We start from the raw sequence: 20,584 nt of genomic DNA on the forward strand, positions 1-20,584 counted from the left end.
GAGTGCTAAACTTGCCGGGTGTCTAAATAGCTAGCCCGTGATGCCTGGGCTATGTACTTAGAATATTGCAAAATGTGCTTTCACCAAAAAGCTATTTTAAAATCGGACATATCGAGTGCATAGAGGAGTTCTGTATCTGTAATTCTTAAAATAATTGTTATGCTTTTTGTGAACGTTTATCGTGAGTAATTTAGTAAATTCACCGGAGGTTTGCGGGGGGTATGCTAGTTCTGAACGTAACATGCTAATGTAAAAAGCTGGTTTTTGATATAAATATGAACTTGATTGAACAAAACATGCATGTATTGTATAACATAATGTCCTAGGGTTGTCATCTGATGAAGATCATCAAAGGTTAGTGCTGCATTTAGCTGTCTTCTGGGTTTTTGTGACATTATATGCTAGCTTGAAAAATGGGTGTCTGATTATTTCTGGCTTGGTACTCTGCTGACATAATCTAATGTTTTGCTTTCGTTGTAAAGCCTTTTTGAAATCGGACAGTGTGGTTAGATTAACGAGAGTCTTGTCTTTAAATAGCTGTAAAATAGTCATATGTTTGAGAAATTGAAGTAATAGCATTTCAAAGGTTTTGAAAATCGCGCCACAGGATTCAACTTGCTGTTACGTAGGTGGGACGAATTCGTCCCGCCTAGCCCAGAGAGGTTCATATTAAACTGCACAGTCACTGAGCCATTGCATTGTAAATACATTTCCCATGAAACACTTCCACAAAAGGTATGTGGAGATATAAAAAAGAAGACAAACATAATTAGCTTTGCTTTTTTGTGACCCCTCTTGGGAACAACGGATTTGGGATACAAGATACAGTACATTGGTGTTGACATTGTCAAAAACAAATTTGCTCATGCATGTTTAGCTGGCAAAACATTTAAAAAAATCTAAGCTTGCTGAACATCTACAAGCCAATGACTGCCAAATCCTTAATACCTGAGGCTCAATATAGAAATCTTTCAGAGTATGTCTATTAGCAAACACATTATCAATACCATGCTAGCTTAGACGCCATATATTGTTTAACTATAAACTAGGTGACTGAACATACCTTCTCACTGATGTAGGGAGGATATCAATGAAACTGCATGGTTGATTTATATAATCAAGTATCTTCATTTAATATCTTAATTAAATGGTTCAACACAGCGCTAGTCAACACTTAAAGATGTTTTCTTTTGTCAAAGATATCAAGTTAAATTATAACAAAATACAATTTTAGTCCCTACCATCCTCCCTGCAATTGATCCAAGATCCTAAAGGACTGGATAGGTGAGAGTAATATGGTGAAAGCTTCACATACCCTATCAGAGGAAGCCATCATCTTATTACTTCCACGTATCGAAACCTTGTGATCTGGGAACACTGAAACGGTAGGATCCAAGGGAAGAGACCAGAGAATGAAATGGAATAGTGTCACTGTCTTGTGCTCAGTTTCACTTGGCCAACTGAATTTGAAGATGTTCACACCAACTACATAACATTAGAGCTGCAGTGTACTGTATGTAGTGAACAGAGGTCTACCCAAACAGACTCCACATCCACAACGATAAAAACATGACAAGGCACCAGCCTTAACATCATTACCATGCATAGCAGCCAATGTGTTTGTGTCTATGCATTCATCTGTATGTGGGTTTGCCTGGGTGTGTTTGCACATCTCTGTGGTACAGTACGTTGAAAACTACTCCTCAGGCCCAACTACAGCCAGCTAATGAAGCAGACATCTGAACTAATGTTTCCTCAAATGAACCGCCACGAGGCTCTCTGGGTATGCGACACAGATTACAGATCAGAGCAATTCCTCACTAACTCGGTCCCAGATCTGTTGGTGCTGTATAGTCAACTCTGATGATAGGGGTTGGCAAGAACGCAAACAGATCTCGGATCAGGCTAATTCCTCACTGGTAACATAATCAATGGTGATTCTAGATGATAAGTATATTTGGACAGCTGAGGTAGCATTGTGATCTACATCTCAGTGAGAGAGATCTCTGAACGGGGGCAGGAGGTTCGTATGCATAAACGAGCAGCAGAGTTGCATCCATCATCTGGTATCTATCTATCCACCTCTCTCTCTCTTTTTGTGGGGAGGATGTGAATTCTTCCTCCTTTTCAGATGGATTCCGACAATCAGGAGAACTGTGGGACTGGTGATAATGTCATCAAGACATTAACCAAGAAAACTCCATACACACGAACACACACACGTCAGGAGATATCACGCGTTCAATCATCAGCCCAATAACGCACTTATGAAGCTGTACATAGATTGGTTGCACTAAAAACCAGCAGACTCAGCAGTCTTCCAGGACCAGGACTACTGAAACACATGCTGTCATAATGGATGAAGTCATTCTCCACTGCAAGATTCTCCCTCATCATAAAGGTTCACTCAAATGCCTGTGACATTGAAATAGGCCCTTCAAAGATTAATTAAGTTAGTCCATTATGTATTCTCCACATTTCCAATCCACTCCCCCTACACTTGGCGATGGCACTGACTAACCAATGAGGCAGTCCCATGTACTCGGATGCGTTTAAGAGAGAACACACACTTCATTCAACCTCCATCTGGAGTCCTTGATACAGTACTGCTAGTCATCCCTTTTTTTCATCCGGTTGCCAGTCTTTTAGGAGAATATCCTATTCTTCATAATGTTCTATGGTGTTGTTAGTCCTGACTTGAGTAAAGCATCCATAAGAGCTCGGTGATCAGTCTGACGGCCACAGTAGTCCAGGGTTGTGTTCATTCGGGCACACCGTAGCAAAACGTGTTGCAACGGAAAACAAAAACAAGCATTTCTTAGTTCAGATAGTACCTCCCTGTTTCGGAACGTTTTGTTCTGTTTTGTTCCTCCTGAACAGGGACCTGTTTCCAGTCAATGTCAACGGAGCTGCCGATAGCAAACCTAGGATTGCTATATAACCAGTGAGTGAGTTACTGTACATGGCCCCTTTAGATTGTCATTATAATTTGCTATGAGATGTCCCTTATGATTGATATGCTTCTGAACTTTGAACACTCCTTGTTATAGTCTGTTGGTTGGATTGAGGTGCACGAGGACAGTCAGCCAGGGGTACTAGGGTTAAAAGGCATCAACAGAAGGTTATTGTTCACCTGGCCAGTTGCCATCTTTATTTTCCCCTGCTTCCCCTCCCATGCGGCTGAACTTCTCCAAAATGGCTTCTGCGCTGATCCGTGGCAGGCCGGCGTCCAGCGGACAGCCCTCCACCAGGCTGTTCATGGGAGTGGCCGGCACCTGGAAGTCCTCCTCCGTCCAAGAGTCCTCGGTGCCCAGCAGGCGGCGGCGGTGGTGCCGGGAGGCTGAGAAGCAGCGGGGCCGGGCGTCGTCATCGAAACTAGGCGACCCCGTGGGGTCAACGTGGTCGTCCAGCTCCTCAAAGTCCTCCGCCTCCTCACAATGCACTTGCTTTCTGTCCCACTCCTTCAGGAAGTTCTTGAGGATAGGCAGCACTTTCTTACGGGAGGCCAGTGCGTTGCCTTGGAGATAGGACTTGATGTTGTTGAAGGGGCTGCTCATTGGAGAGAAGCTCAGAGAGGGGTTGCGCGCCTTTTCTAATGCTTGGCTCACCTACAGCAGAATGAGAAACACACAGTGTATTACTATTTCATAGTTGCCTTTTTAACATTGACTAATATTCTCAAATTGTCATGCCTGCATTTGCCCAAAAGGAAAAGCACGCTAATAATAGCAACAGGCAACTTTGATATATATATATATATCCAGAACGCCGCAGCCCGTCTGGTGTTCAACCTTCCCAAGTTCTCTCACGTCACCCCACTCCTCCGCTCTCTCCACTGGCTTCCAGTTGAAGCTCGCATCCGCTACAAGACCATGGTGATTGCCTACGGAGCTGTGAAGGGAACGGCACCTCCATACCTTCAGGCTCTGATCAGGCCCTACACCCAAACAAGGGCACTGCGTTCATCCACCTCTGGCCTACTGGCCCCCCTACCTCTGAGGAAGCACAGTTCCCGCTCAGCCCAGTCAAAACTGTTCGCTGCTCTGGCACCCCAATGGTGGAACAAGCTCCCTCACGACGCCAGGACAGCGGAGTCAATCACCACCTTCCGGAGACACCTGAAACCCCACCTCTTTAAGGAATACCTAGGATAGGATAAAGTAATCCTTCTAACCCCCCCCTTAAAAGATTTAGATGCACTATTGTAAAGTGGTTGTTCCACTGGATATCATAAGGTGAATGCACCAATTTGTAAGTCGCTCTGGATAAGAGCGTCTGCTAAATGACTTAAATGTAAATGTAATGTAAATGTAAATATATCTCACTTACAGACATGCTTAATATCAAATAATAATACATAACAATACCATTTATTTTCACACCAAGGAATAGTTTCTGAGGGCCAATATTGAACTAACTAAGATAGGTTGGTTGGCACAAAAGTAGACAGATTTTTTGGGGTATTTGTAAACAGTGGAGAGGAAAGATTCACATCGATATTCAAATGGCCTCTTTGGTGTTGGAGGGCCAGTAGGAGGCACTCTTTCCTCTGGTCTAAAAAAAAAAATATCCCAATGCCCCAGGGCAGTGCCCTGTGTAGGGTGCCGTCTTTCGGATGGGACGTTAAACAGGTGTCCTGACTCCCTGAGGTCATTAAAGATCCCATTTGCACTTATCGTAAGAGTAGGGGTGTTAACCCCGGTGTCCTGGCTAAATTCCCAATCTGGCCCTCATACCATCACGGCCACTTAATCTCCCCAGCTTCCAATTGGCTCATTCATCCCCCTCCTCTCCCCTGAAACTATTCCCCAGGTCGTTGCTGTAAATGAGAATGTGTTCTCAGTCAACTTACCTGGTAAAATAACGGTAAAATAAAAAAATAAACTGAACTCATATAAATATTTTTCAGGGTCATGAACACAAATGTGCCGCATATTTAGGAAAGCACAAAATGGGTAAATTCAGCCACGTCTATTAGAGGGCTAGGTGGAAATACTACTTATGATATAACTACCCCTATCAAATCTATTATATTACTACCCTTATAAATATAAATTCATTTCACATCATATAGGCATAGGGGTCAATATACTGTAAGAGTAAGCATGGCACTGCAGTTCATACCTCCTCCCTATAGAGGGTGCTGGAGCTGTAGACCGCCAGCTGCCGATGGGGCTCACCGCGTTCGTTGAAAGAGATTGTCATGGCGACCACCGCACCAAAACGATGTTTGTGACAGAACTCACAAAGCTCCTGTTGTAGGCTCCTCCGCTGTAGGAACACCTGTTGAACGAACGGGATGGCGTACAACAGCAAACAAAAAAAACATTATTATATAGAGAACATAACTTGGTTCAAACACTATTCAAAATCTTTCAAATACTTTGAGCGTTTGCTTGGTTCCGAGCTCAATCAAGTACAGATACAGTATAAATTATTTAAAATAGTATTTCAACCCAGATCTGATAGAGAAGAATTCTGGCATACAACAAAACTGTGCCATGCATGTATGTACAGTCAATGCATGATACATGTAATGGCTTGGGGCTGAAGCCAGTAAAATAGAAAGTATTTGTAAAATGAATATATTCAGCCTCCCGAGTGGCGTAGCGGTCTAAGGTACTGCATCGCAGTGCTAGAGGTGTTACTACAGACCCGGGTTCATTCCCAGGCTGTGCCACTATCAGCCTTGGCCAGGAGTACCATAGGACAGGGCACAATTGGCTTAGGGGAGGGTTTGTCTGGTGGGGCTTTACTTGGCTCATTGCACTCTAGTGGTTGTTGCCAGTTGAACGGCGTTTCCTCCGACACATTGGTGTGGCTGGCTACCGGGTTTAACTGGCAGATGTTAAGGAGTGTGGTTAGGCGGGTCATGTTTCGGAGGACGCATGACTTCGACTCTCCTGAGCCCTTTGGGGAGTTGCAGCGATGAGACAAGCTACAAAAAGGGCCTATGTTTTTTTAAAATTCTGGGATCTTCTGACTTGCAGCAGCGATGGCCACTCAGATATCAGGGAGTGTTCTTAACTAACAGACATGACTCCTGTCACTATTGTTAAGCCTGGTCTGAAGCAACACAGTAGCTACTGATCTATTTTGATTACGCTAATCAGACTCTACAATTTACGCTCAGAGACGTTAGTTTAACATAGGTGTCACTTTCACTCCTAGATGCCTTGTCACTGCATATACACTACATGGCCAAGAGTATGTGGACACCTGCTCGTCGAACATCTCATTCCAAAATCATGGACATTAATATGGAGTTGGTCCCCTCTTTGTTGCTATAACAGCTTCCACTCTTCTGGGAAGGCTTTCCACTAGAAGTTGGAACATTGCTGCAGGGACTGGCTTCTATTCAGCTACAAGAGCATTAGTGAGGTCAGGCATTGATGTTGGGAAATTAGGCCTGGCTCACAGTCGGTGTTCCAATTCATCCCAAAGGTGTTCGATGGAGTTGACGTTAGGGCTCTGTGCAAGCCAGTCAAGTTCTTCCACACCGATCGCGACAAACCATTTCTACACGGACCTCGCTTTGTGCACAGGGGCATTGTCATGCTGAAACAGGAAATGGCCCTACCCAAACTGTTGCCACAAAGTTTGAAGCACAGAATCGTCTAGAATGTCATTGTTTGCTGTAGCATTAAGATTTCCCTTCACTGGAACTAAGGAGCCTAGCCCAAACCATGAAAAACAGCCCCAGACCATTATTCCTCCTCCGCCAAACTTTACAGTTGGCACTATGCATTGGGGCAGGTAGCGTTCTCGTGGCATCTGCCAAACCAAGATTTGTCTGTTGGACTGCCAGATGGTGAAGCGTTATTCATCACTCCAGAAAACGTGTTTCCACTGCTCCAGAGTCCACTGCTTGGCATTGCGCATGGTGATCTTAGGCTTGTGTGCGGCTGCTCGGCCATGGAAACCCACTTCATGAAGCTCCCGACGAAAACAGTACTTGTGTTGACGTTGCTTCCAGAGGCAGCTTGGAACTTGGTAGCGAGTGTTGCAACCGAGGACAGACACTTCAGCACTCTGCGGTCCCGTTCTGTGCTTGTCGGCTGAGCCGATATTGCTCCTAGACGTTTCCACTTCACAATAACAGCACTTACAGTTGCCTGGGGCAGCTCTAGCAGGGCAGAAATTTTACAAACTGACTTGTGGGAAAGGTGGTATCCTATGACGGTGCCATGTTGAAAGGCCATTCCACTGCAAATGTTTGTCTATGGAGATTGCATGGCTGTGTGCTCGATTTTAAACACCTCTCAGCAACGGGTGTGGCTGAAATAGCAGAATCTGCTAATTTGAAGGGATGTCCACATACTTTTGTCTTTATAGCGTAGTTGCACCTCCCTGAGGCAGACTCCATTGCCAAAATGAATTAGAAAATTGATATTCTCCCAAGATTATAGATATATTGGTAACATTGTAGCATGAATGAAGACTTAAGATTCTAATAGTGGAATACAATTCTCTCAAAGGAGTAGGAAATATGACTTAGTCAATCATCTGCAAACCCAAATTTGTTAAAGAGTTGGTTGGTCATTCAAAGGCAAATTAGGCAATGCTAATGCATTGTTGTTAATGGGGAAGAGTAAATGTTCACATACACCCAGTGTGATACTGAGAGGCTGCTGTTAAAGGTAGACTCAGCCATATTCCTTTACCACGAGGAGCAGGGCAACTTCCGACACAAAGACCGCGTGAAGCAGGAGGCTGCTCTCGTCAGCATTTGTCGTCAGGCAGCTGTCACAATGGATTAGAGAGATGCAAACTCCTGTGCAGATGTTTAACAGTGTATGTGTTGGTGCTGACGAGTGCAGCCCCTTTCCTTTACACTCTCTGGCTGCACTGCTCTTGTGATTACTTAACATCCTTGAGTCTCAGTTTAAAGCATGGTGGCTGAAGCATGGTGGTGGCAGAGTGGATTAAGTGAAGTAACGGCATGGATAGACAGTACGTACATCTAGTGTCATGTACACAGCGCTGACTGCCAGTCTCAGGTCGCCCCCAGAGACAGCCTTCATGTCCTTTAGCAGGATCTGCTCTGTAGAAAGACCTGTAACACAAACCAATGGGACAAGCAGTATTACAATGGCACTACAATGGAATTGGGTATAGACACTACTGTATGACAAACACTACAGCATATCATAAGTTACAATGTAGATCATATATACAGGGCCCTGTGTTTTGGTTAATCATGGCACATGACCTGGATTTTAACCTTTATTTTAAGCCTTTTCCAGAAATGAGAATTAGACCAAAAATGATAGCAATTATCTGAGGACATTAAGGTGGGACCATCTGAAATAAAAAGAAAACAGGGCAGTTTGATGAAAAGCTTTAAAAAGGTGCAATAAGTAGTTGCTACATAAATGTTTTTACTTGTAAATTAATTATATTTACCCATTTGATTCTTGAAGAATATAACTTAGAAATGCCTCATGAGTTTAATTCAACTGTCGTACCTCATCATAACCCAAACTATAAGCTGGTTTCACTCCAATGTTTGTAAACAAAGTAAATGTAAACACTGTATTTGCCTCAAAACATGATTAAACTAGAATTGGGATGTCATGTATGGTCAGTCCTTGCATCCATAATAAGCTTGAAAATATGGAGAGTGGTACTCAGTAATGTATTGTATTGGCCCCAAACATAACACTTTGTATTCAGGACAAAAAGTTGAATTGCTTTGCCACATTTTTGCAGTTTTACTTTAGCGCCTTGTTACAAACAGGATGCATGTTTTGGAATATTTTTATTCTGTACAGGCTTTCCTCTTTTCACTCTGTCATTTATGTTAGTATTGTGGAGTAACTACAATGTTGTTGATCCATCCTCAGTTTTCTCCTATCACAGCCAATAAACTCTGTAATTGTTTTAAAGTTACCATTGGCCTCATCGTAAAATCCCTGAGCGGTTTCCTTCCTCTCCAGCAACTGAGTTAGTAAAGACACCTGTATCTTTGTATTGACTGGGTGTATTGATACACCCACCATCCAAAGTGTAATTGATAACTTCATTATGCCCAAACGGATATTCAATAACAGCTTTTTTTAAACAAACAAACAAATTGTACCCATCTACCAGTAGGTGCCCTTTGCCAGGCATTGGAAAACCTCCCTGGTCTTTGTGGTTGAATCTGTGTTTGAAATTCACCGCTCGACTGAGGGAGCTTACAGATAATTATATGTGTAGGGTACAGAGATGAGGTAATCATTCAAAAATCATGTTAAACACTGTTATTGTACACAGAGTGTGACAAACAAATCTCAATTTAATACATTTTAAATTCAGGCTGTAACACAACAAAATGTGGAACAAGTCAACGAGTGTGAATACTTTCTGAAGGCAATGTATTATGTGACTTGTTTAGCAAATTTGTACTCCTGAACTTATATAGGCTTTCCATAACAAAGGGGTTGAATACTTATTGACTCAAAAGACATTTCAGCTTTTCATTTTTAATTAATTCGTAAAAATGTCAAAAAACATCATTCCACTTTGAAATGATGCGGTATTGTGTGTAGGCCAGTGACCAAAAATCTAAATTTCATCCATTTTAAAATCAGGCTGTAACACAACAACATTTTGAAAAAGTCAAGGGCACTGTATAACGTAACACAAACCTGGAATTTGGTCAACACAAGGCAAAAAGTCCCCTCGGATTGAAGCTACGGAAGTTCAAGGCCGACTGCGTTACTGCAGGCATTATTAGCAAAAAACAGGATTGCAATCTTTGTGTAAATACATTTTTTTAAGAAGACAATAGTGGTACCAATATCATGGTACCTCGGTCGGCCTTCAACTTGAGTTACTCAATGAGAGGGGGCAGCACTGAGCTAGCCTGCAACATCACTTCCTGGAGTAGCTCAAACTGTGCATGTTATGTCTCTATGAGATGCCATCTTAACAGACTTTATTTGGCTTCAATGTGCTATTGAGTTTTACATAGGAATGAATGGTGTCACGTGATCGATGTCTTTGTCCAGTCATTGGGTCAACAGAGCAGTGGTTCCTACCTAAAGGGTTTGACATATTATTTTGTTTACTTCTAGATGGTCACTCCACAACATTCTTTTGAGGTTGTGTGAAATCTCACACTTAGTCTACAACATTCTCTTTAAATAATGGTAACACTTTATTTGAACGTTATGTCATAACAGTGTCATAATACTGACATAATAATGTCATATTGTCATAACATCTTATGTCAAATGACAAGGCAGATTCCTTTTGTGCACCTCTCAACACCTCTCCCATGGCATGTTTTTCCCACCTTTTACCTGAGATGTCAAACTTGGCGCTTTGTAGGGACTTGAAGAGGGCGCCCCTGGGCGGCAGGTCAGGGAAACGCGACTCCAGCAGGAAGGACAGTTGGCTGTCCTTGGGTGTGACCTTGCCCGCCTCAGGGGCCATGTTGACACAATCCAGCACGATGGCCCCTGTGTGGGCACACTGCCAAGTATAGGTGAACTGAGCCAATGGTTACTGCTGGCATTGACAAACAAGCGCAACTACAAGAGAATTGTCGAATTCAGTGAAAATTCATCCTGCCATATTCCCCGCTGCCTAGTTCTGAGGTATACATTGATTAAAGACCCAGAGACATTGTGGCCCTTGAGGACTGTTTGACATGTTGACATGTTATAGAGAATGCTGGATGTAAGAAAATTGTTGCTGTGGCAACCTTACCGTATAGTAATTGGGCCACCTGTCTGTCTAGCACTTCAGGTGCCTTGTGGTGAATGTGCTCTGTCACCAAGGTAGCACAGGAACCCACGGTTTCCACGGTGACGGAACAGGACATGGAGGGTGTCCTCTCGAGGTGGTGGTGGTCAATGACTTCCACAACTGCCTCCTCCAAGTCGATGTCGGCACTACATGGAAAAGTCAGGGTTGAGTGAATATTGTGAAATACGTTGTGTCATACATCCTTAACTATGTGTTTCCTCAATCTTGGTCCAGGAATCTGGCCCTCCACATATCACGCACTTTCCCATAACTTTGACCTGTGTTGTCAATACTACTTGATACTGTAGGTATCAATGGAAGAAAATCTGAGTGAGAGAAAGGCAAAGAGATGGCAACGGAGAGAACGAGAGAAAGAGAATGCGAGTTTAGAACAGAAAATAAATAGAAAGAGTAATGTTGCAACCGATGACCTAGGAAGCACGTTGTGGTCCACCAGGGTGAGCATCAACCTCTTGGCTCTATGGAGCCCTGCCAGGTCCACCTCGTCACGGAACACCAGAGCCTCCGGCGGAACACCGCTCTCCTTCAGTAGGAACACGTTGTCGGACCGCAGGGGGAACTCAGCCCTCGGGATGTTCAGCACCGGCACCACAGTCTTACCTGAGCTGCCAGACGTCTGGGAACAAAGGGGGATGGAAGAAGAGGAGGAGAAAAGGAGGGAAGGATGGAAGAGGGAGACCAGATCAAAACAGATATCTGACACCAACACACCTTGCTGCTGAGGCTAGCTGGATTCCTCTGCAATGTTTTTGTCCATCTTCTCAGGCCTTGGGGGATCTTGAGTATCTGAGGTTGTGTGAATATTTCATGAGTAGCGGGGGCGTATAAGCTAGCGAACAGCTTTAACCAGGGGTTAGAGAGGACGGATGGATCAATGCAGTAATGAAAGATAAGTAGAGACTGTTTTTATGCTTGAGTGACTCTGAGGGTTGTCTGGTTCAATTTTGGAAAATGCTGGGCATTTTGGTTACGCTTGGTCAAGCTATTCATGGCCCTCAGACTTACAAATGAGTCACTCAGCGCAAAGTCCGCGCCTGCGGTGCTTCATGACTTTGGCCCATCTCTCTCAACTCTGTTCACAAGTCAAAGAGAAGATACTTATTCATTACCGCATAGCAGGACGTATTCGTCCACCAATTTGCTTTCAAACAACTGCTCTATATTGTTGTCATTTTGCTTGTATGGGACTTAAAGGAAAATTCCAGTCAAAAACTATCTTTTGGTATTTGTTTCATTAGTCTACTGTTGATACAGTCCCAAAATGTTTTGCATGCCAGCAATCAAGTTTTGAAGATGTAGAACTTAAAAAAAATATTGTTCATAATTACATAAGCTCATTCTGGAAGCATCTGGGGGAGCCTAAAATGGTTTCAAGGGCCGGTGGGCCCCACCTTCGGCGGCCCTGAAGTAAAGTGTCAATATTTATTACAGTATAAAAACCTAAACATATGAGGAGGGGAATGAATACTTCAGGTATGCTAACTTATTTCCGACCTGGGTTGAGGGATTCCCTAATGAGGCGGTACATGCTAGAAGCTAGCCGACTCACTTTGGACAGAAAGTAGGCAAAGACAAGGGACGACACCATGGAGTCGAGGTCACAGGCCTCGTTGCCAAGGATGACGTGGATCCCAGAGCTTCCCTCCGCATTGCCCTAAGGAGGTTATAAAAAATAAAGGAAGGTGGAAGAAAAAGAGGGGGGGCAAGAGGGTGGTAAAATTCCTTGTCAGCTTTATACTTTGTAGATTTGTAAAGTTTTTTTTAACACATCCAAGGCTACACTAGTCAAAATGTAAAAAGCATTGGTATCATCTAAACCAAGGGTTGCCTTATTTCAGTCAGGCTCACAGTAGTTAGTTAGCATCTAGCCTATGCTAACATTTTTGGACTGCTGTTTATAATCGAATTAGGCTTATCAACGAACATCAAATACCTTAAGTTTAATAACAATGAGTGAATGTGCAGCTGAAATTGTGATATAGCCTTATCAGACTCAGCGGGATGTTTTCATTTGGATCATTTCGCTGTCGGTTGGTAGACCCACTGTGATAATGAGTGTGATTAGTCTCGCTTTATCTGTGACATGATGGAAGAAACAGTGTTATTACTGACAACGGAGGAGACGGCCTTGCTGTGGTGTGATGATTCAAAAGCAATGAAAGCACTAATTACCAGTGTGTGTGTGGCAGCATTCAGTATAAACACAAAAAAGCCAAACCAGCCATCTGGATTCAGCAAAGTTCTTCTGACCCCCTTTGCTCTGCATTGTGAACACTAGAATGAGCTGGTTCAGTTAGTTTCTCAACCTGTATTTATCTGTAAATTAGGAGAAAAGGCCCAAACACAAACTATTTAGCAGGTATTTATATGCTAACAACTACTTCACCCCATCAGGCCACCATAGATTTAACAATGAATCTACAAGATTGGTCCACGATTGTACTTTGTGAACCAGCGTAACCAGGATAGGATCTCTCCTGTTGATCTCAACATATTGGGAGTTGATGTGCATCCTATTGACTTCAATGGTAAATCAAGAAATATAGCCAGGTCTGCCTCCTAGACTGGTTTTTCTCACCATCAGTATGGGGTGTAGCTAACTGGGGGGAGAGAGCCATTTCTCCCCATGTTAAGGGCCCCAAGGGTGACGGTAACGGGCAGCCAGTGTGAGTGTACTACAACATGGCATCATGGCCGCCCAGCCTCCCCTTCCCTCGCATCTCCCTCGTCCCAGCGTGCCTGTCACCTCCCATAAGCCGTAGTAGTGGTCAGATCCGGGCAGGCAAGCAGGAACCAAAAGGAGGCTATATTTAACCACAGAGTGTGTGTGCAGCAGAGCTCTCCAACTGTGACTCCACGACTGTTCCATGGCAAATAGAACAATTCAGGGCCACCTCTACTACAGATATAGTAATCCAGTATTGCAGTATCCATTCAAGGACGAGGCTAGAAATATGAACAAGGGTTAGATAAGAGATGAACAACTTGGTTGGTGGGTAAATGTAGGCCTGTGACACAAATATGGAAGTGCAGAGGGGGAATGTTATGATAGTAAAATGATCATGATAGGATGCTCTGATTCACGCAGCTCTGAACTTTATGCATGTCCTTGTGCACCTGTTTTGTTTGCCATCAATTGTAGATAATGGTGTTAATGGGGAATGCTAACTGTTTTGCAACGGGCTTCATATGCAACTCACTCTATTACTGAGAAATGTCAATTACTGTTTTATAACAGGGCACTGCTGTTTTCTAACAGTTATCCTCATATCCCACGCTAATGTGAATTCTACCACTTTCACAGAACAATCCATTTAGGCCTGCATTTGAGTGCAGTGTTCAGGCCAAGGATCACTGAGACACTTTGTCAGCTTCATTGAGTTGATATTGATGAGTCAACAGTGTTCCATTATTACTCAAGCACAAATCAAATGCAGTAACGCACACTGGCTCTCACTTGTCTCCCTTTCAGAGTGACCTATCATAGCTCTCATTCCATCTGGTTGATGTAAAACCACACCCCACTGAGGCATTCTCTCTCCAATCCACTTAGAACAGGCCTCAGGGATTTGGAGAGGTAAGGCTAAGACCCTGCTAAACCGTGGAATTGGTGGATAGAGTAGCAAGGCGTGTGGAGAGAGCAAGGAGAGACAAGCCCTATTCTTCCTCATTCTACATTTCTTTCTCATCCTCATCATCAGTATAACATTTCAGTTAAATAAATTTCACTTTGAGTCCCCTTTTGTTGGGAATAGTGTTATTTTATGTAGGTAATGGTGTAATTTTAGGTAACGGTTGTGAACTTCGGTAGTTGGACATACCTTAGATAGGCAAAAATGTATTTTAATCTGTCTGTCTGCATATTTCAAGACATGACATATGAGGGTGCAGTGAGATACCTGACGGGGCCTCCCGGGTGGCGCAGTGGTCTAAGGCACTGCATCGCAGTGCTAGCTGTGCCACCAGAGATTCTGGGTTCGAGCCCAGGCTCTGTCGCAGCCGGCCACGACCGGGAGGTCCATGGGGCGACACACAATTGGCCCAGCGTCGTCCGGGTTAGGGAGGGTTTGGCCGGCAGGGATATCCTTGTCTCATTGCGCACTAGCGACTCCTGTGGCGGGCTGGGTGCAGTGCACGCTGACACGGTCGCCAGGTGATTCCTCCGACACATTGGTGCGGCTGGCTTCCGGGTTGGATGTGTGTTGTGTCAAGAAGCAGTGCAGCATGGTTGGGTTGTGTTTCGGAGGACGCATGGCTCTCGACCTTCGCCTCTCCTGAGTTCGTACGGGAGTTGCAGCGATGAGACAAGACTGTAACTACTACCAATTGGATTCCACGAAATTGGGGGGGAAAAAAATATATATATATATAAAAAGAGATACCCGACGGATTGGACGATAGTTTTCTCGTCAATCGTATTTAAAAAACGTATACTTAAAAACTGGAAAAGAGCCAATCGTCCGTCATTAACGGAAGGTAAAATGCTTTAATTCTAAAAATGTGAAGTGTGTGGGCTACGGAGAGAAACAAAATGGTGCAGTTTGAGGCCATGTGGCGGAAAGTGATGCGGGTGCTGAAGATGGGGGTGTGTGCTCCTGGGTCTGGACAGGTGTGATGTAGTTGATGTTTGTATGATGTTGTCCTTTGTATGTATATGTTTTTGTATTGTTTATAAAAGATCATATCAAATCTTAGGAAAAGAAATGGACCATTTCAACAATGTCAGAATTTACCAATACCAATATATCCTGCCGGTAATTACAATGTCATAACAACAGAATTATGGCACACATAGTCAAGGAAGGAAATATCTGACCTCTACAGATCTCTACTGTCTCGATCTAGGCTACTCTCTCGATCAATTGAACATACCCATAGTGTTGCCCCATCACTGAAAAGAAAGACTGCTGCAGCCAATAACTTTATATTGACTCTAAGTGTTTGATTATGGGAAAGGTGAGCATGTTGATGAACATGTGGGTGAGCATGTTGTGGGCTCCTCAACCCCAGTGTGTGGGCATGAGACAGGACAGGCGTACAAAACGTTAGTTCTCTTATTCTAGCTCCACAGTAGGCAGAGTAGTCAGGGATGACCCCAGACATAAACATTAACACATAGGGCTGGTTTCCCAAACACCGATTAGTCTAGTCCTACAACTAAAAATACCTTTTAATTAAGAATCTCCATTGACATAGACTTTCAGTCCAGGACTAGGCTTAATCCATGTCCAGAAATGTGTATTTATTGATTTTTATTTAACCCTTATTTTACCAGGTAAGTTGACTGAGAACACATTCTCATGTACAGCAACAACCTGGATGAATGAGGTATGAGGGAAAGACTGGGAATTTAGCCAGCCCTAGTCTTAAGATAAGTGCCATTGGATTTTTAGTGACCACCAAGAGTCAGGACACTCGTTTAACATCCCATCTGAAAGACAGCACCCTACACAGGGCAATGTCCCCAATCACTGCCCTGGGGTATTGGGATAATTATTTTAGACCAGAGGAAAGAGTGCCTCCTATTGGCTCTCCAACACCATCAGCATCTGGTCTCCCATCCAGCATCTGGTCTCCCATCCAGGGACTGACCAGGACCAACATTGCTAAGCTTCAGAGGCAAGCCAGTAGTGGGATGCAGGGTGGTATGCTCCTGGCTCAAACCAGCCCTTAGTCTACAGCCATGTGAGGAAGCAATAATGTGAAGTGACAGTGGCTAAACTAAGGCTGCCCAGTGCCCACCAGAATACAGAGACCTTCTGTATGGGAGTATCCAGACATAACCTGACCTAAGTGGTTGATATGAACCAAACAGAAGCATCTGACTGGAGGGCAGAAACATTAAATCTAACAGACGACAAGAGCCAGGAAGTATACCACGAAGCTTTGATTACGCCCATATAAAATGGGAAATACTTGGAGGATGCCAGGAGTGAAGAACTTTTAAGTGAATAGATCATAGCCCATTGGCTTGGGAGTAATGGTGGGTTAAGGAATGCATGCCCCTTGCTCGCTGTAATTCAAAAAGAAAATAGGCCACTACAAACTACAACTAGGCCTACTACAGTACATACTGTACTACAGTGTCATACAGAGAGGGTTTTAAGAAGGGAATTAAATTCAGCCCATTTCATGTTTTAATTCGTGTTACGTCATGTCTCAAATGTGTTCTCTGATATGAGATACCACCACAGCTGTTCTCTGACGGAAGGAAAAAAACTAAAGTAAAGAGCGATAATGGTGACTACTAAAAAGAAATGGCCGACCCCTTGAAATTAGACACCTACCCTTTAAACCTTTGATGTGACTGACAGCCAAAGACAGTGGAAGGAGGGGGGGATGAGATGTCTGCCGTCCAGGCATAGTGACAGAGGTGCCACCTTATGTCACTATTTATGTCACATGCACAACAGTCAAGCAGTTGGGCCACAGGAATTTGGATGTGAGCGCTTTAGCCCAGACTCCGCCCACCTAGACTACAGTGCCTTCCGAAAGTATTCACACCCCTTGACTTTTTCCACATTTTGTAACGTTACAGCCTTATTCTAAAATGGATTAATAAATAAAAAATGTTCCTCAGCAATCTACACACAATAGCCCATAATGACGAAGTGAAAACAGGTTTTTAGACATTTTTGAAAATGTATTAAAAATAAAACACGTAAATACCTTATTTACATAAGTATGCAGACCCTTTGCTATGAGACTCGAAATTGAGCTCAGGTGCATCCTGTTTCCATTGATCATCCTTGAGACGTTTCTACAACTTGATTAGACTCCACCTGTGATAAATTAAATTGATTGGACATGATTTGGAAAGGCACACACTTGTCTAAGGTCCTACAGTTGACAGTGCATGTCAGAGCAAAGACCAAGCCATGAGGTCGAAGGAATTGTCCGTAAAGCTCTGAGACAGGATTGTGTCGAGGCACAGATCTGGGAAGGGTACCAAAAAAATGCTGCAGCATTGAAGGTCCACAAGCCCACAGTGGCCTCCATCATTCTTAAATGGAAGAAGTTTTGGGGGCCTCCCGAGTCGAGCAGCGTTCTAAGGCACTGCATCTCAGTGCTTTAGGCATCATTACAGACCCGCATTCAATCCCAGGCTGTGTCACAACTGGCCATAACCGGGAGTCCCATAGGGCGGCGCACAATTGACCCATCGCCGTCCAGGTAAGGGGAGGGTTTGGCCGGGGGGCTTTACTTGGCACATCGTGCTCTAGTGACTCTTTATGGCAGCCGGGCGCCTGTATGTTGACCTCGTCGCTAATTGAACGGTGTTTTCTCCGACACCTTGATGCGGCTGGCTTCCAGGTTAAGCGGGCGGGTGTTAAGGAGCGCGGTGGTGGGTCATGTTTCGGGGGAAGCATGACTCGACCTTCGCCTCTCCCGAGCCCGTTGGTGAGTTGCAGCGATGAGACAAGAACGTAATTGAAATTGGGAGAAAAAGAGGGTAAAATACCCCAAAAAAATTCTAGAAGAAGTTTGGAACCACCAAGACTTCCTGGAGCTGGCTGCCTGGCCAAACTGAGCAATCAGGGGGGTGACCAAAAACCCGATAGTCACTCTGACAGAGCTCTAGAGTTCCTCTGTGGAGATGGGAAAACCTTCCAGAAGGACAACCATATCTGCAGCACTCCACCAATCAGGCCTTTATGGTAGAGTGGCCAGACAGAAGCCATTCATCAGTAAAAAACTCATGACAGCCCACTTGGAGTTTGCCAAAAGGCACCTAAAGACTCTCAGAACCATGAGAAACAACATTATCTGGTCTGATGAAAACAAGATTGAATTCTTTGGTCTGAATGCCAAGTGTCACGTCTGGAGGAAACCTGGCATCATCAGAGCCCGGACTTGAACCTGATGTAACATCTCTGGAGAGACCTGAAAATAGCTGTGCAGCAACGCTCCCCATCCAACCTGACAGAGCTTGAGAGGATCTGCAGAGAAGAATGGGAGAAACTCCTCAAATACAGGTGTGCCAAGCTTGTAGCATCATACCCAAGAAGACTCAAGGCTGTAATCACTGCCAAAGGTGCTTCAAAAAAGTACTGAGAAAAGGGTCTGAACACTTATGTAAATATGATATTTCCGTTAATTTTATTTTTATTATAAATTTACACAAATCTCTAAAAAACTGTTTTTGCTGTGTCATTATGGGCTATTGTGTGTAAATTGATGAGGGGGAAAAAACGATTTAATACATTTTAGAATAAGGCTGTAACGTGACAAAATGTGGAAAAAGTAAAGGGGTCTGAATACTTTCCGAATGCACTGTATATAGACAGGCGAACCCACCACACATGGCAGCTTTCGTCTTGATTATGCACACACTGAGAGAATACATGGTCAGTAAATGCAAGGGATGGGGCGGATAGGGAATTGCTTAAGGGATTGTTTACCATGTCTAGCTCTTTGCACTTGACTAAAAAGTCATACAAATGATTAACCCTCACGCCATCGGTTATCTGACTCTACTGTGACAACACTTTGCTAAATATATTGAAAACATACCAACGAGGCCTGGTGTAGGGTTTGCTGTGCAAGAACTGCATCATGCAATATTCGACAATGACTGTAATGAAAGTTACGGTGGGCAATATTCTACCTTTTGCTCTCTGACAACTCATCCACACACCACCCCTTCATTAGTCATGGCGCTCTGTGGTTTGTGTATGTTAGACCTTTTACAACAGGAAGATGCATACTTTGTATGAAACAAATGTTTTGAATCTTGAACCAAACTGCAATTTGACTCTATGTTCAATCAATAAACTCTCAATTTTAGTTGACAGTTGGCTGTCAAGACTAAACTTTTAAATTTCACTCCGTGACAAGAGTAACGTTAACTGACTCAAAGCCACAAGAGGGTAGAATACATTTCAAACGTTACTTGTTAGGGGGAGGTAGTTGCAGAAACATTGGAATGGTTTAGTAATAGAATAGTACATGATGAGTAATATAATAGTAATACGCTAGCTAATTCAATAGGAGAAAAAAACAAATATGGCATGACAGACAGCAGAGAGAGCGCGCAATGGACACTGCTAGTCATTGAGCAGAGCAACTGAGACATTTGTAAAATATGCAATGCATAGTAAACGTGTTCGTGTGTTTGCCTACCTTTATTGCAGCGCTACATCTCTGTAGAAACCCCTCCATTTTCGCCAGCGTAGAGCACGCCCGGGATATTCTGTAAAACAGAATGTTTACAGACCTGGGTCCTGTGCAAAGACAAGTTGACAAAATATTCCTACACCACGTTTTGAAAGACAGCAGCTCCTGAAGTGTAGCGGCTGTAATGTAGAAAGTGGTAGTGGTGGCTCCTTCGCGAACGAACGGCTCTTTTTGAACGGCTCTTTTTTGGTGAACGTCATGAACCAAATTGCATCTGTGAAAGAGCCGTTCATTTGGCTCCCTGATTTGCCTATTGTTACTGCATTTTAAGCTACAGACAACGATTATCTGCAGATAAGTTATAAAAACATTGTATGAAGATTGTAATTCCTCACTGCAGGAACAATAAATAGTGAGGTGAGATACGTTTTCAAGTTCACACACATTTTGCTGTACATTCCTTTTTTTGCAAGTCATCTAATAATATGGTCCGGTAAAAATGTATTTGAATTCACATGTCACGATCTGACACAATGGAAGGTAACTTTGTAGGCCTAAATTAGATATTTGCTATGTTTTCATGGTTTTAGGTGACATTTTTAAGCGCTACTGGACGAAGAGCCGTTTAGGCGCCAAATGAGCCGGCTCACTGAAAAGACTCGGAACGCGGGTAAATATTCCACTAAATTCGTGTGCCAAAAAGCAATCC

At 43.6% G+C, this 20,584-nt stretch overlaps 1 protein-coding gene across 2 annotated transcripts; it reads right to left on the reverse strand.

The window, feature by feature from the left end:
• Positions 1–564: 564 nt before the first annotated feature.
• LOC106569907 (exopolyphosphatase PRUNE1) lies at positions 565–20,118 on the reverse strand. 2 transcript variants are annotated; one of them, XM_014141632.2, is made up of 8 exons: positions 19,882–20,118; positions 12,308–12,412; positions 11,169–11,374; positions 10,699–10,883; positions 10,290–10,448; positions 7,962–8,056; positions 5,125–5,283; positions 565–3,608 (listed from the first exon to the last, which is right to left on the reverse strand). In XM_014141632.2, exons 1-8 carry the CDS (start codon positions 19,918–19,920, stop codon positions 3,123–3,125), a joined length of 1,434 nt encoding a protein of 477 aa, XP_013997107.1. In that variant the 5' UTR covers positions 19,921–20,118; the 3' UTR covers positions 565–3,122. The 2 variants fall into 2 exon arrangements, with proteins under 2 accessions (XP_013997107.1, XP_013997108.1); XM_014141633.2 differs by lacking the exon at positions 12,308–12,412 and having other exon boundaries at positions 19,882–20,114.
• Positions 20,119–20,584: the final 466 nt, after the last annotated feature.

Source organism: Salmo salar, chromosome ssa14 (genome assembly GCF_905237065.1).
Source record: "Salmo salar chromosome ssa14, Ssal_v3.1, whole genome shotgun sequence".
Classification (NCBI taxonomy): Eukaryota; Metazoa; Chordata; class Actinopteri; order Salmoniformes; family Salmonidae; genus Salmo; species Salmo salar.

Coding starts and splice junctions, on each gene's coding strand:
- LOC106569907 (XM_014141632.2), bottom strand. CDS start 19,920: ATGGAGGGGTTTCTACAGAGATGTAGCGCTGCAATAAAG. Junction 10,884..11,168: donor GACCACAACGTGCTTCCTAG/GTCATCGGTTGC, acceptor TTTTCCATGTAG/TGCCGACATCGACTTGGAGG. Junction 5,284..7,961: donor CTGTGTACATGACACTAGAT/GTACGTACTGTC, acceptor TTCGTTCAACAG/GTGTTCCTACAGCGGAGGAG.